At 38.6% G+C, this 14,264-nt stretch overlaps 1 protein-coding gene across 3 annotated transcripts in view; it reads right to left on the bottom strand.

The window, feature by feature from the left end:
- LOC107721821 (neural cell adhesion molecule 2-like) overlaps positions 1–14,264 on the bottom strand; it is a 407,305-nt gene that overhangs the window by 58,178 nt on the left and 334,863 nt on the right. For all 3 annotated transcript variants that reach the window (XM_016529987.1, XM_016529989.1, XM_016529988.1), the window contains exons 6-7: positions 9,653–9,770; positions 6,599–6,768 (exon numbers count right to left, since the gene is read on the bottom strand). In XM_016529987.1, the coding sequence (XP_016385473.1) occupies positions 6,599–6,768; positions 9,653–9,770 (288 nt within the window). The remainder of the gene's footprint in view (positions 1–6,598; positions 6,769–9,652; positions 9,771–14,264) is intronic.

The raw sequence follows: 14,264 nt of genomic DNA, 5'->3' as shown, positions 1-14,264 counted from the left end.
TCTGTCTGTTCATGCCTCATCAAGTCAAGTCAAGTCAAGTCAAGTCTGTGTCTCTAGTCTTCGTCTGTTTGGATTATGTTTGGATCACTGTAAATAAACTGCACTTGGGTTCTTCACTACGCTCGCCTTCAGTGGACTGATTCATTACACCACCATTACATTACGGTCCCTGTATAAGGGTCTAGGAGTTCTGGCAGAGAGAGAGAGCGAGAGGGTCTGCCTCCTTCCACTTTATAGCCTCGTCTCCCCAGCTCAACCAATAAGAAACTAGAGAAGACAAAAAAAAAAGATAAGACAATATGATCACTAATATTTAAGTGAGGACACGGGAGAATACTCTCTCTGGGGCGAGAGCGAGGCACGCGGGATCTGGGCCGACGGGGGCTCGCTCGCAGCTGGTCGCTCTCTGAAAAGAAAGTGATCCATGAGTGGAGAGAGGCGAGACTGAAGTTCTCGCAATGGGAATAAATAGCTCCCGTGAGCGCGGCTTCCACATGGGATTTCCCCAAGCAGGAAACGCTCTCCATGTGGCCGTCATCGGCGTGCAGGGGAGACCCGCACGGATCGCAGTAACAGCGTGGCATTTGCAACAACGCCAAGCTCTTTTAGTATCGCCAGATGGCGGCAGGGGAAACGGACCGGAACTGCTGCGTCGCTGAAGCAGTGGAGAAGCAGGTCAGCCATGCTGAGAAGTCCCGATTCCAGCTGCGAAGGCATGTCAACGGCGAGCGGCTTCGGACCAGCATGGAGACGTAGAGTCGTCGCTGAAGGAGAAGAAATCAGAGAATCCTGTGGCGAACGGCCGCTTATATAGCCAGATGCCCCGCCCATTCTGGCAGAGCTCTTTTAGGATCGCCTGATGGCGGCAGGGGAAACGGACCGGAACTGCTGCGTCGCTGAAGCAGTGGAGAAGCAGGTCAGCCGTGCTGAGAGGTCCCGATTCCAGCTGCGAAGGCATGTCAACGGCGAGCGGCTTCGGACCAGCATGGAGACGTAGAGTCGTCGCTGAAGGAGAAGAAATCAGAGAATCCTGTGGCGAACGGCCGCTTATATAGCCAGATGCCCCGCCCATTCTGGCAGGCTTTGGCGGGCTTCGTCGCCATAGGCTCGTGCAGCTCCGCTGCCTAGCCATTGGTATGTTTTTAATACACTGTACGAACCAATGGCCGTGCAGTTTCGCTGTGTGAATGAAAAAGGCTTCAGTTCAGGAGAAAAAAGGCTTTTTCCCATATGCGTCTAGCAAGACGCAGTATGAGTGTAGTATCGAATGGGAACAAATTATTTTTAGTGCATTGTTCAAATTCTTCCAGGTTCGGGTGAGCCACAAAGTCCTCTAAACTAAATTCCATAATGAGACCGAAAAACACGCAGTCAAAAACAAAACAAAAAACACTTAACAGAGGACAAAAAGACCGCGTTAAGCCTCAGCCAGCCAACAGCAAAATACAAACTAGCCACAGAAGCCAAAATACGCAATAAATTAATTGTTGCTTGGGAAATACACTGTGAAGTGAAGTGGTGACTCAAAATAGTGCACAGCATAAACAAGCAAACCAATGCGCCTCCTCTACCTGTGCCTGCCTAACAAAACCTCACCTGTCTTACTAAATCCCTAGTCTTCACGCAGGTTCTGCGGCGGGTTCTTATGCACTGAAAACCAGTAGGTTTGTGAGGCCAATCTGTAATAGACGACCACCCAATATCCTATGGACGTGCTCCTGAGATAACTGCTTTCGCAGCTAACGCTAACCGCTCCCCCACGACACTAATAACACAAAAAACAGGTGAAGCCCAAAGGGCAACGCCTCTTCAGCCTAACAGGGGAGCAAAGGCGTTATACACCAAAGGACGCAGTGCACGGGACAAAACACTTCACTCACCTGCATTACCTATGAACACACTGTATGTAAAGAGCACCAAAAAGTAAAAAACAAACACTCAAAAAAAAAAAAAATGCAAAATAGCCATGTCCACCAGCACACGCACGCTTCCACTTATAATGTGCTGCACGGAATTCCTGATGAGTGGAAAACCCCTCGGCAATTACGTCACTACAATTCCGCTCGTTCAAAAATAGATCAAAAGCTTGGCGCGAACAGGGAACAAAGAAAGTAGCGAAAAGTACATCAAAGATCCCATTTAGCACAATAAAAAGCATTTTGACTATATACAATGTAAAGAATGACTAGAGCTTTTTGATACAATATAGCGCAAAAGCTGCAGCTCGGATTATAAGACATCCGAAAACAAAAGTTCCCAACCATGTAATTTTGGTGGACAAAAGCTTTAACTTGATTTGAAAAATGTTAGGACGAGTCCCCAATTATGTTACGGTCCCTGTATAAGGGTCTAAGAGTCGAAAGGGACACATAACATAATAGATGGACAACGGCTGGCGTATTCCAAATAAATTATTTATTTTAACACAAATTACTCACAAATGTAACCAAAAATAAGAGACGGGGTGCCCAGCAACAAAGGAATAAATAACTAAACTAACAGAAACAAGCTGGGACTCCGCACTCCAAACTAAAATTACAAACTAAGAAAAAGTACGTGGCGATGTGGCTGTGGAGAAAACTGTGGCTGGCAGAGAGAGAGTGAGAGGGTCTGCCTCCTTCCACTTTATAGTCTTGTCTCCCCAGCTCAACCAATAAGAAACTAGAGAAGACAAAAGAAAGATAAGACAATATGAGCACTAATATTTATTTGTGGACTCTGGGCCGGGGCGTATGTGAGGCGCGCGTAACAATTATATGTATAATATTATAATTTCATTAGAATTATTAATTAGCTTTTATTTGTACATTTTCAGTTTTCATTTTAATTTTAGTTTAATTTTTCAGAAATTATTTTTAGTAACTGCATTGTGTTTGTTTGTTTTTCTTCTTTTTAAATATTACTACTTAGCTTTAATTTATTTTTAGTTATAGTTTATAGTTTTAGTGTTTTTTTTTTACAGTTAGTAATGTTAGTGCTTCAACTTAAACTTATTTCAGTAAAATTTCTATCTATTACATTTCTATTTATTGTTTTAAAAGTAATATTAAGGTAATATTTGTATTTTATTTTATTTCAATTACCAAAATGTTTTTAATAGTTTATGGTCCCACTTTATATTAAGTGGCCCTAATACCTGTGTACTTACATAGTAACTAAATGTGTAAGTAGTATGTAACCACAGTGTAAGTACACATTGGTACATAGTATCTACAGCTGTAATATTTCTGTAACTACACACATGTAACAACCCTCAGATTTGATCCAGGGGGTGGAGATGGGTAGGTTTAGGGGTGGAAATGGGATCCAGGGGGTGGAGATGGGTAGGTTTAGGGGTGGAAATGGGATCCAGGGGGTGGAGATGGGTAGGTTTAGGGATATGTAAATTGGGAGGAGTTGGATCTCGAGTTGGTGGAGTTGGTGCACCACTGCAATACCAGTGTACTTACATGGTAACTCCTCAGGAACTGTCCACTTAATATGAATGCATGAATGAATGAATGATGCATTTATATAGTTCTTTATTGTGTATTTTTCGAACACCCAAAGCGCTTTACAATCATATTGGGGGGGGGGTTCAATATAATAAAGTGTAACATTCTGGACACCAACCACAATTTATATGTAAAGCCTAACTTACTGGCCGCTGCTGTGTAACATCAGAGTAATTACATGGTAAATCTAATATAAAGTGTAGCACTTTCTTTACCAAAAAAAGTGCTGTTAGTCCTGTTACACATTTGTACTTACACATACCATTCAGTGGGTTGTTACATATGTGTAGTTACACAAATATTAGAGTTGTAGATACTATGTACCAATGTGTACTTACACTTTGGTTACATACTACGTACACATCTAGTTACTATGTAAGTAAACATGTATTAGAGCCACTTAGTATAAAGTGGGACCGTTTCAGTTTTAGGTCATGATTATAACCCTGGTATTAGTGTGTATTTATTGCCCATAAATAGTTGTCAAACCCTGAATACTCATTCTTTTCATATTTATTATATTTCATGATTATTTTTATTGTATTTCCAGTTCTTCATTGCTAGTGTATTTCCAGTTCAAATACTTTGAAATTTGAATGATTTTGTCTTCAATGAGGCAAAAATAATTGATTTAAAAGGGACGTATTGCGTACACACAGTGGTTGCCTGGTGCATTTTACAAAATTTGACAGTATTGGGTTAAATGAACAAATTTGACCCATCCGTGGTTTTGGAAGACAGGGAAAATGCATCATTATGTATTGATAATGATGCATTTTCCTCAGCACTGCGATCTCTGTATGGCGCAGGAGAATGAATGAACATGAAACTTGTGACAGTGAACTGTTGCTCATATGTCGTGCTCTTCTTCTCAACATGCTCTCCTGAGAGCGCCGACAGCATTCAGACGACAGATGACATGCTGTAAACACAAGGACTGTAGTGACAGCGAGGTCAAGCAGACTCACACTCACACAAAACACCAGCTTCATCAACACTTGACAACTAAGCACCATATGAACCCTTAACTCTGGTCAGAGAAACTTGCTGTCATTGCTGTCACTGTAAAGAGCAGACGTTTAAAGCTAGTGGTTACTCACATCTACTAATAACTCCAAACTTGATTGGTTGTACTATTTGCTCTTAATACAAGCCTCAACTAATAGGTTGTAAGCTCTCAATGCACAGCCTTTGAATGTGCAATAAAAAGTAGTGCTGAAAAGCGTTGGTAGCAAAGTTTATGTATTTCCTCAGCGACCAGCACGGATCAGCTCCAGGCATGACGAAGCGGATATCGTTCTCTTTTGGAAGACCAAACAAAGTAGTTTCGCTTTCACAACGAAGCACACAGCGTCTTCACGACATTTGGGCGGCGGCAGCGGCAACAATACTACAGAGAGAATAAAAGTTAAGCCTTCTTTCTTTGCGTGAACATTTGGGCGGCGTTATGCAAATCTTCCCACATAGTGAGGTAGATATATGGGGGCGTGTTAGAACGAGCCGTTTTAGGTAGGCGTGGTTAACTCTTAACTTTTATAAAGAATATCTCTTTGGATTTGAGACTTTAGTCTTTGCAACTTTACAGATCTTCTTTATGCACCAAGAGCTTGTAACACTCCAAAGGGAAAGGAAAAATTGAAATCGCATCATATGACCCCTTTAAACAATTTCGGTTTTAAATAAATTATTTTTGACTTGATTTAACTATCAAGACCAAATCATTCAAATTTTAATGTCGTATAAACACAATAAATGGAAACCCATTAAAAAAAATAATCATGAAATATAATATGCCAAAATAAATAAAATCATACATACATACTATTCGGGGTCTGAGAAATAATTATGGGCAATGAAGAAGACATATAACTAAAACTAAAACTATTATTGTTAATCAAAATAAACAACAAACATTTTGTTAATTGAAATAAAATGAAAAATACAGATATTACTTAAAAATAAATAGAAATGTTGCCTTGCAAACTAATTGAAATAAATTTAAGTTGAAGCATTACAAAAAATGGAAATAAATAACTGAACTAAAACTAAAAGTCAATTAAAAATAAATTAAACATAAATAGTAATATTTAAACAGAACAAAAACTAAGAAAAACGCAAACGCACAAAATTTAAATTAAAACAGAGTATAAAAATAAAAGCAAATTAATAATTTTAATAAAAAAACTATAATAATATTTAAATAATACTAAAACACTGACCTGCCATTTATTTATATTGAATATTATTTAATCATATTTAATATAGTTATATCAAATATAGGATTAATATTAACATTCAATAAAATACATAAAGTAATAATATATTTAATAATAATAATAATAATTATTATTATTTTATTGATTATTGCTATTATTATTATTATTATTATTAATGAAATTATTTAATAATTAAATATAATTATCAATTACATCATATAATTGCAATGTAATATATTTCAGTATTTATAAACTGACTGTATTGCTGAATTTGACAGACGAATATCTAGCAGTGCCTGACATCTTCATCCTGCTTGGCTGTTTGTGTTTTGTTATCTGGTTTGTGTTTTTTCCTGTCTCTCCTGTGAGTAAATGTCAAGCACTAAAAACATCACAAGTTCCAACCGTGTTCCCGCTCCACATTTACAAAACAAAACTCCCATCCAATAAGAGCGCCATATGTGCGTCTGAAGAACAAGTGTCTGGAGGATTGATGGCGGTGAATAAATCTCCATACATTTCCTTGCAGAAGACAGGAGGTCCAATCAGAATAATCAGTTTGTGAATTTGCCCAGCAGCTTCATGAAAGCAGAAATTGAATGCGGGTCCTATAAAGAACTTGCTGGAGTGTTTCATGATAAATGAACAGTCTTTCATTTCACTGAAATGAATTTTGAGATAGAGGCACATTTACTGCACTGCCGGCATGACCAAAGACGCATCGCTTAATTTTCTTCAATAGAATGTGAGTGGAAAGCAACTAAATGGAAATAGAAAAGTAGAATCGTCTGTACCGCCGTCATGAGGAAAGACTTCCTCTGAGATGCTACAACAAAAACACCTTATAAAAATCAAACAAATGTATAAAAGATCCAAATGTTTCCTCACCGAACACTTTGAGGAAGAGCTGACTCTCGGAGCTCCCGGCCTTGTTGCTCGCACGGCAAGTGTATGGCCCTCCGTCCCCCTGCCGGATGTTTTTAATGGTCAGCGTGCTTTTGCCCCCATCCAGCGTGCTTAACACATACTGCTCTGATCGCTCGATCACATGACCCTTCCTGTGGAAACAAACCATCATTGCTGAAAACACATCTGTAACTGATTAAACAGAATATAGAATATGATTCTCTTACTCATTGAACGTCCCAGTTTAATTAGTGTGTAGAAATTAATTTGGAAGAAAAAAATTCATCTATCCACACAGTAATTAATTAGCAAATTCTACATGACTAAAAACAAACAAATATCTTATATTATGATAGGAGTAGTTTAATGGTAACAAATTATATTATATATACTGTACACTTCTAATTGTAATATATATATATATATATATATATATATGTATGATACATATAAATATTAAATGCCTAATGTAATACATATTGTGACCATGTGAACACATTCACTACTGTTCAAGTCATTTTTAATGTTTTTGAAAAAAGACTCTTCCACTCACAAAGCCTGCATTTATTTGAATAAAAATACAATAATAACAGTAGTATTGTGAAATATTATTACAAATCAAAATAACTAGCTATGTGCATATAATGTAAAATGTAATTTATTCATGTGATGAAAGCTGAATTATCAGCATCATTACTCCAGTCTTCAATGTCACATGATCCTTCAGAAATCAATTTAATTGCTGAATGGCTGCTCAAGAAACATATCTGATTATCATCCATGTTAAAAAACAGTTGTGCTGCTTCATATTTTTGTAGAAACCCTGATATGATTTTCAGGATTCTTTGATGAATAGAAAGTTCAAAAGAACATAATTTATTTGAAATAGAAATCTTTTGCAATATTATAATTGTTATAAATTCAATGCATCCTTGCTGAATAAAATAATGAATTCAAATAATTCTGCTTAGTTAAACTAAGAGTTTTTGAGTTTAAGCTACAAAAAGTGCAGAGACAAAAGAGCAGTAACTATAGAAATGAAGATCCATGTTGCTAACATTTCAATCACAATAACAAGGCCACAATTAAGCGCAGTGAACGCAGGTCTCTGTTCAGAGACACAATTAGTCGCTGGGCTATTAGAAAAACAAAGGAACACACAGGACCCAATTAGACTTCAACAAGCTAAACGGAGCAGTCGTGAAGCGGAGGAACTCATGCAAACACAAGATCTCACCAGTACATTCTGAGCAAAGAGTTCAAAAATGACAATTCTGTCATGATTTACGCAGAGTCATTATTCAGTAAAAATGAATGTGAACATCTGTTCAACATCTCCTTTTGTCTTGCACAGATGAAATATCATGAATCAACATGAGGGCGAGTAAATGATGACATAATCCTCATTTCTGACTGAACTTTTGTTTAAAGGGGATACAGAACAGATGCAAGCAATAACTAATTAATGGCTGGAAATAATGATGACAAGTAACTAAAGCAGGCACTTCGGTAAAGTGACATTAACCTAACAAATCTATCTGATTGAGCATATAAAGCACAGTACAGTACTGATGTTTATTATTCTGATTAATAATATTAATAACAATATTAAAATGAATATAAAAAAATGCATATTCTTTTAAATAAAACAGCTTTTTATGATATCATTGTTTACTGCACTGAATTGCTGAATTAGAATATTACTTATTAATGCTTATTTATCGAATTAATAATATTAATAATATTAAGTAATTAATTTTATGGTAACAACACAAATGAAAACATATATCAAATATAAATGGTATCTTACTATAGGAAATGCAATTTATTTATTTAATAACCAACTGGTGATGTTTATTTTTGATATATTGCAATTCACAAATAAGTGTGTATTGCAATATAGGGAAATTAATGATATTTAATATATAATGATACATATCTAATAATAACTATGATTAAACATTGCATAAATGTTAACTGCACTGAATTCTATAAAACTGAATAATCATATTAATCAAATTAATAATAATTAATTGAAATCTACGAGATCCTGTCTGTTAAATTGAACAGCATTTAAAAGCCTTGCATAAATATTAATTTGTGAATCTACACAGTATCTTTATAGCTTCAAACACTTAAAGAGAACTTTGTTCGGCAAAAATACCTTCGATTTAATGCACTTTAATTTCAGCAATTTAAAAAACGATTGTGCCAATCTTTCACGGGTTTAAACCGGTGAAAACTGTAATTATGCTGCACTTTGCGCTTGTAATATTCAGACTGATGGTTTAAGACGTTATAACATCACTCCCACTGAAGACCTCTGGACCTTCACGTTCACTCTGATTCAATTCCATCCATGAGAAACACAAATGTCTTTATTACGGCTGCTGATTTAACACATTCATTTGGCCCAGACCTGTACATCATCTTGCACTGATGCAGTTGCTGACAAACGTGATGCAGGACGATTGACTGCGTGATGTACCCTATTAGAATGCAGTTATACACTCCTAAAATAAAGATATGAGCGCAAAAATTACCCTCTTTTATTCATATGATATAGTTTAGCAATACCACACTAGCATAGGTGCTGTTTTTTTCTGTTATATCATGATTGCAAATGTGATATTGATTTTATACAACAGTTCAATAAATTTTTTTTTTTTTTTTTACAGTTTTGCTACACACAGGTCAGCTAGCAAACATTTTACACAGGCACGTTCAATTTCTCCTTCACACAATAGAAAGATTTCAGAGTTTGAACATTTCCGGCCCTCACCTCAGTTATCATGGAAGGCTTTGAACGTCTGACCAAAGCACACATCAGCTCTTCACGGCCTGACGCCACAGACCTGCTGCCATTTGCATACAGATAGAATAGATGAATCAAGGACATTGTGCCCTATATACTAGCGGTGATGTCCAGCGCCCTACATGCTGCACTAACACATCGCTGGATCCTCAGGGTTTGTAGCTTTTAGGACCAAGTAGCAACATTCAGAGTGTCTCTTCACAAACGTTACTGTTACCCACCAGTACCAGGTCACCTGAGGGTCAGGGGAGCCGGACGTGATGCAGGTGAATGTCACTGACTCCTGATAGTCGGCGGTGGCATTGAAGGACTGCTGAGGCACTGACAGAACTGGAGGAACTGAAACAACACCAGACAGACAGTTAATCATGCATGCTTAACATGTTTTTCCATGTCTCTTCCTATACAAGAAAAGTCAGATGCTTGCATGTGTTATGTTTGGATTACACTCACTATTATCTAACATTCAAACTCCAACACTATTAGTATGGATCTCTTGACCAGTCAGTCTGCTCAGACTGTGTCTTCACATGTCTTTTGCCTGTCTTCCAATGTGATTATAAACTGACATGTCTGAATACATGCATATGTAATATCATGAGAAGGGTGCTAGTGATATGCATGTTTGCATTTTATTTTTTTCTTCTTTTTTTGCACTTCTTTCATAATATTTAAATAAAAGATACATATTTATTTATGTATGCGTGTGTGCATATATACAGTATATACTGTATGTGTGTGCTGGCAACAATTAAAATGTTTAATCGCAATTAATCGCATGATTGTCTGCGATTAATCACAATTAAATTATGCACAAAATTCAATAATGCATTCAAAAGTAGTGTATTGTGTACTTTTTCATTTAAAAGTACTGCTATATGAACAAAAGTGCAATAACATTTGGTTTGCAAACACTTTAAACAAATAAGGTGCCTTTTTTACAGCAGTATTCCTTTTACATAGTAGCAGTTAAAATGTTTCTTGTAAATATCAACTTATAACATTAATGTAAACAAATTAAATATAAAACAAGCTATTTGCCACTGCCAGGGCATTAACATTTTTATAGAACATTTTTCATAGTTTGTTATAGAAAAACAAGTTATGCTCAAAGTCCAGAGCCTCCATCATAACATTATAACAGGCACCTTCCGAGTAGAGATCTGCACTATCGCGGGACCCAACGCAGCAGATGTGTGCGAATGTGTGCGAAACGGGACAACACTTGATGGGCGAGTGCGGGTGCAGGCGGGTAGACACCGAGCGCGTTTGACCCCCAAAGCCCGGTTCGTTTGACTAGTGTGATCGCTCCGTGCCGCGCTCGGGCGTGGTTCGTTTAGCCGTCCCTGGCTCGGTTGGAAGAGTCTGAGCAGCAAGAGTGATAGATCTGTAAAGCAATATATTGTGAAAGGGGCTGTGTGTAAAAATAATAAACTACAAAGTTAACAAAACGATGCACTCCACTGTGCTGAGCAAGAGCGCTTCTCTGCTGTCTTCACGTGCTATCAGAAACTTCCTATTTCGCACTTATGAAGTCGTGATTACGAGCACTTTGCATTCTTTTCTGTTCAAAATAACAGTGGACAGTGGTTTGTGAATGTTAATGCTTAGCCTAAATAATTTGATCAGGAGCATTCATGTGAGTGCTGCTGCAGTCTTAGGCCCTCCCCAAATGATCTCATTGGTTGAGACGCATTATGACACTCATCCCAAGCCAGTACTGATCAACATCCCACCCCTGCTGTGACCCATGGTTTGTCTGTATGTGTATTCAGAGCCAGAGAGCAACGAACTTTCATAAAAATAAAAAACTGCATTAATGCGTGATAAAATAATTGTCGGCGTTAATAAATTAATGCGTTAATGCGATAATAACACGTTAACTTGCCCAGCCCTAATATGTATATATATATAAAAAGGGAAGAACAGACAGATCAGCCCGGGGGCGTGACACATAAGGGCTGTCAATCAATATATTTTTTAATCTAATTACATGATGTAGCAATTAATTAATCAAATTAATTGCAAATTAAATTTGTCTGTGAAAATACCCCCAAAAGATAATTTACAACCTTTATTGTGTTAAATGAGAAAAGTATCAAGGAGATATTACAAAAAGTAGCTTATTTCATTTGATTAAACATAACATTTATTACACATTTAGACTACAATGGCCTAACATAAACTATGGAACATTAAAGAAGGTAGCCTAATTTGAGAAACGTCTCAGGATTTTTTGTTCATGCATTGAAAGTCATTGGTAACCAAAACAGCTTGGTTACCAACAGTCTTCAAAATACCTTATTTTATGTTCCACAAAAGAAAGTCAGTCATACAGGTTTGAAAAGGCATGAGGGAAAAGACATGAGGGTAAGTAAATTATGTCAGAATTTTCATTTTTGGGTGAACTATCCTTTTTATTATTATTGTTATTATTAATTTATTTTTTATATGGAAATATGTTTTTTTATGAAATGATACTCTAAGAAACTAAAACTGACAGTAGGTGGTGGTAAATGTCTTTATGAATAAGTCATTGAATCATTCAATTATTCCATTCGTTCAAATGGCTTTGTTGCTCAGAGATGCACAACATTGGCAAAATTTAGCAAAACAGACAGTATTGTGTTTAAAATGTAACACATTATTAACTTCTTATTTATTGATCTGTTGTATAAAATCACATTTGCATTCGTGCTATTCAGGACAAAAACAGCACTCGTGTGATATTGCTCTCACTGCTGGTGTGATATCGCTTATCATATAAATATGAGACACAAATTCTTACAGGGGTATTTCAATATCTTGAATTTTATGGGCACATAACTGCATTTATTGACTGCATCATGCAGTGTGTTGTTGCCCTGCAAAATGTGTGTCATCTCAACAGTCAAATTGAAAAGTAATTGAAATGTAATGTCGGTCTGGGGAGGGGTGGGTGCATTAAAATACTTTAATCACGACACACACACACACACACACACACACACATCCACACACACACACTGATCAGGCATAACATTCACTGATAGGTGAAGTGAATAACACTGCTTATCTCTTCATCACGGCACCTGTTAGTGGGTGGGATATATTCGGCAGCAAGTGAACATTTTGTCCTCAAAGTTGATGTGTTAGAAGAAGGGAAAATGGGAAAGCGTAACTTTGAATTCAACACCTATGTTGTAAAATCTGACCTAATGAAGGGTGATTAGGTCAGCCACCATGTTGTCTTGGAAGAAAATATTAGCAAACTGTTAATTCCAGGTGGCTAATTTCTGTGCTTCCTTGGAGTCAACTAAAACTAAACTGGTGAAAACTAAACGAGCCAATGCACTTTGGCATGCGATGATTGCATCCAGCTGCCACTGATCACAGAGTGGCCCGGCCACTCAGCGGTGGTACAGTAGTCATGGCGACGGGAGGTGACGTACATACGTACATATGTAACTGAGACGTTCCATTTCAGTCTTCCACTTGGAACAGGAACGTTGCGGAAGCCCCATCCTTCCCGAAGGAGGTTTCGGAAGCACTTACACATATGAACAACCGTTTAGGTGCATATGGCAGATTAGAAGTGATTATAACCCTCTTGGAAATGGCAGAAGTCTGCCGAGGAAACACGGGCTCTGAGGCTATACCGTGGTCTTTACACATATGGGATCCACTTAGGTCTCTACATATGACACTCTGGAGTAGTTTTAGCAAGCCGACGCTAAACCGGGGCCTCTCAGTGCCTTTACTCGTTTGAGGTGAGAACACAGGAGGATACCGGCTCCACACGAAGGCTATAGAATCTAATGAACGTGTTGGGGGTTGCCCAGCCCGCTGCTCTACAAATATCTGTCAGCGAGGCGCCACGAGTCACCGCCCAGGAGAATGCACCACTTCTAGTAGAGTGAGCTCGCAACCTGAGCGGGCAGGGCACACCCTGTGCCTGATAAGCCAGGGTGATGGCATCCACTACCCAGTGGGCCATCCTCTGCTTAGAGACGGCCTTCCCCTTCTGCCGGCCACCGTAACAGACAAAGAGCTGGTCTGAGGTCTTAAAGCTTTGTGTCCGGTCTACGTACCATCTCAAGGTGAGGTCTTAAAGCTTTGTGTCCGGTCTACGTACCATCTCAAGGCTTGGACGGGACAAAGCAAAGCTAGGGCTGGGTCTGCCTACTTCGGGGGCAGGATTACCTGGGAGTCAGCCGTCCCAAACTCTAGGCACGAATCGTCGACCGGAATGCGTGCATGTCCCCTACCCTCTTGATGGAGGCCAGTGCAAGCAGGAGCAGAGTTTTCATTAATAGAAACTTCAGCTCAACTGACTAAAAAGGCCAAAATGGGCCCTGCTGTAGTGCTTTGAGCACTAGAGACAGGTCCCAGGTTATCAGCAATCACTGTGACATAGACTTTAAGGGTAGAGGGAGACAGCCTTCGCTCCAACCCTTGCTGCAAAAAGGAAAGCACGACCCTGATCGGGCATCTCTGGGGGTCTTCTCAGCAAGAAGAACACCACTCGACGAACAGGTTCTACTTCAAGGCATAAGTGTGTCTCGTAGACAGTGCTCTTGTCGAAGTGGTGTCAACTACCTCCTGGGGTAGGTCACCTAGAACTTCTGTATCCCATCCAGGGACCAGATATGAAGTTTCCAGAGGTCTGCACGCAGGTGCCACAGGGTGCCCCTTCTCTGCGTCAGTAGATCCTTCCTCAGAGGAATCTGCCAGGGAGGGGCTGTCACGAGGAGCATTAGTTCCGGCAACCAGGTCCGAGTGGGCCAATACGGCGCCACAAACAGGACCTGCTCCTCGTCCTCCCTGACCTTGCACAGCATCTGTGCGAGAAGG

This window comes from Sinocyclocheilus rhinocerous, unplaced genomic scaffold (assembly GCF_001515625.1).
Source record: "Sinocyclocheilus rhinocerous isolate Xijiao unplaced genomic scaffold, SAMN03320098_v1.1 scaffold1265, whole genome shotgun sequence".
NCBI lineage: Eukaryota > Metazoa > Chordata > Actinopteri > Cypriniformes > Cyprinidae > Sinocyclocheilus > Sinocyclocheilus rhinocerous.
Note: the sequence above shows the minus strand (reverse complement) of the source record. Positions and strands in the feature narration are given on the sequence as shown.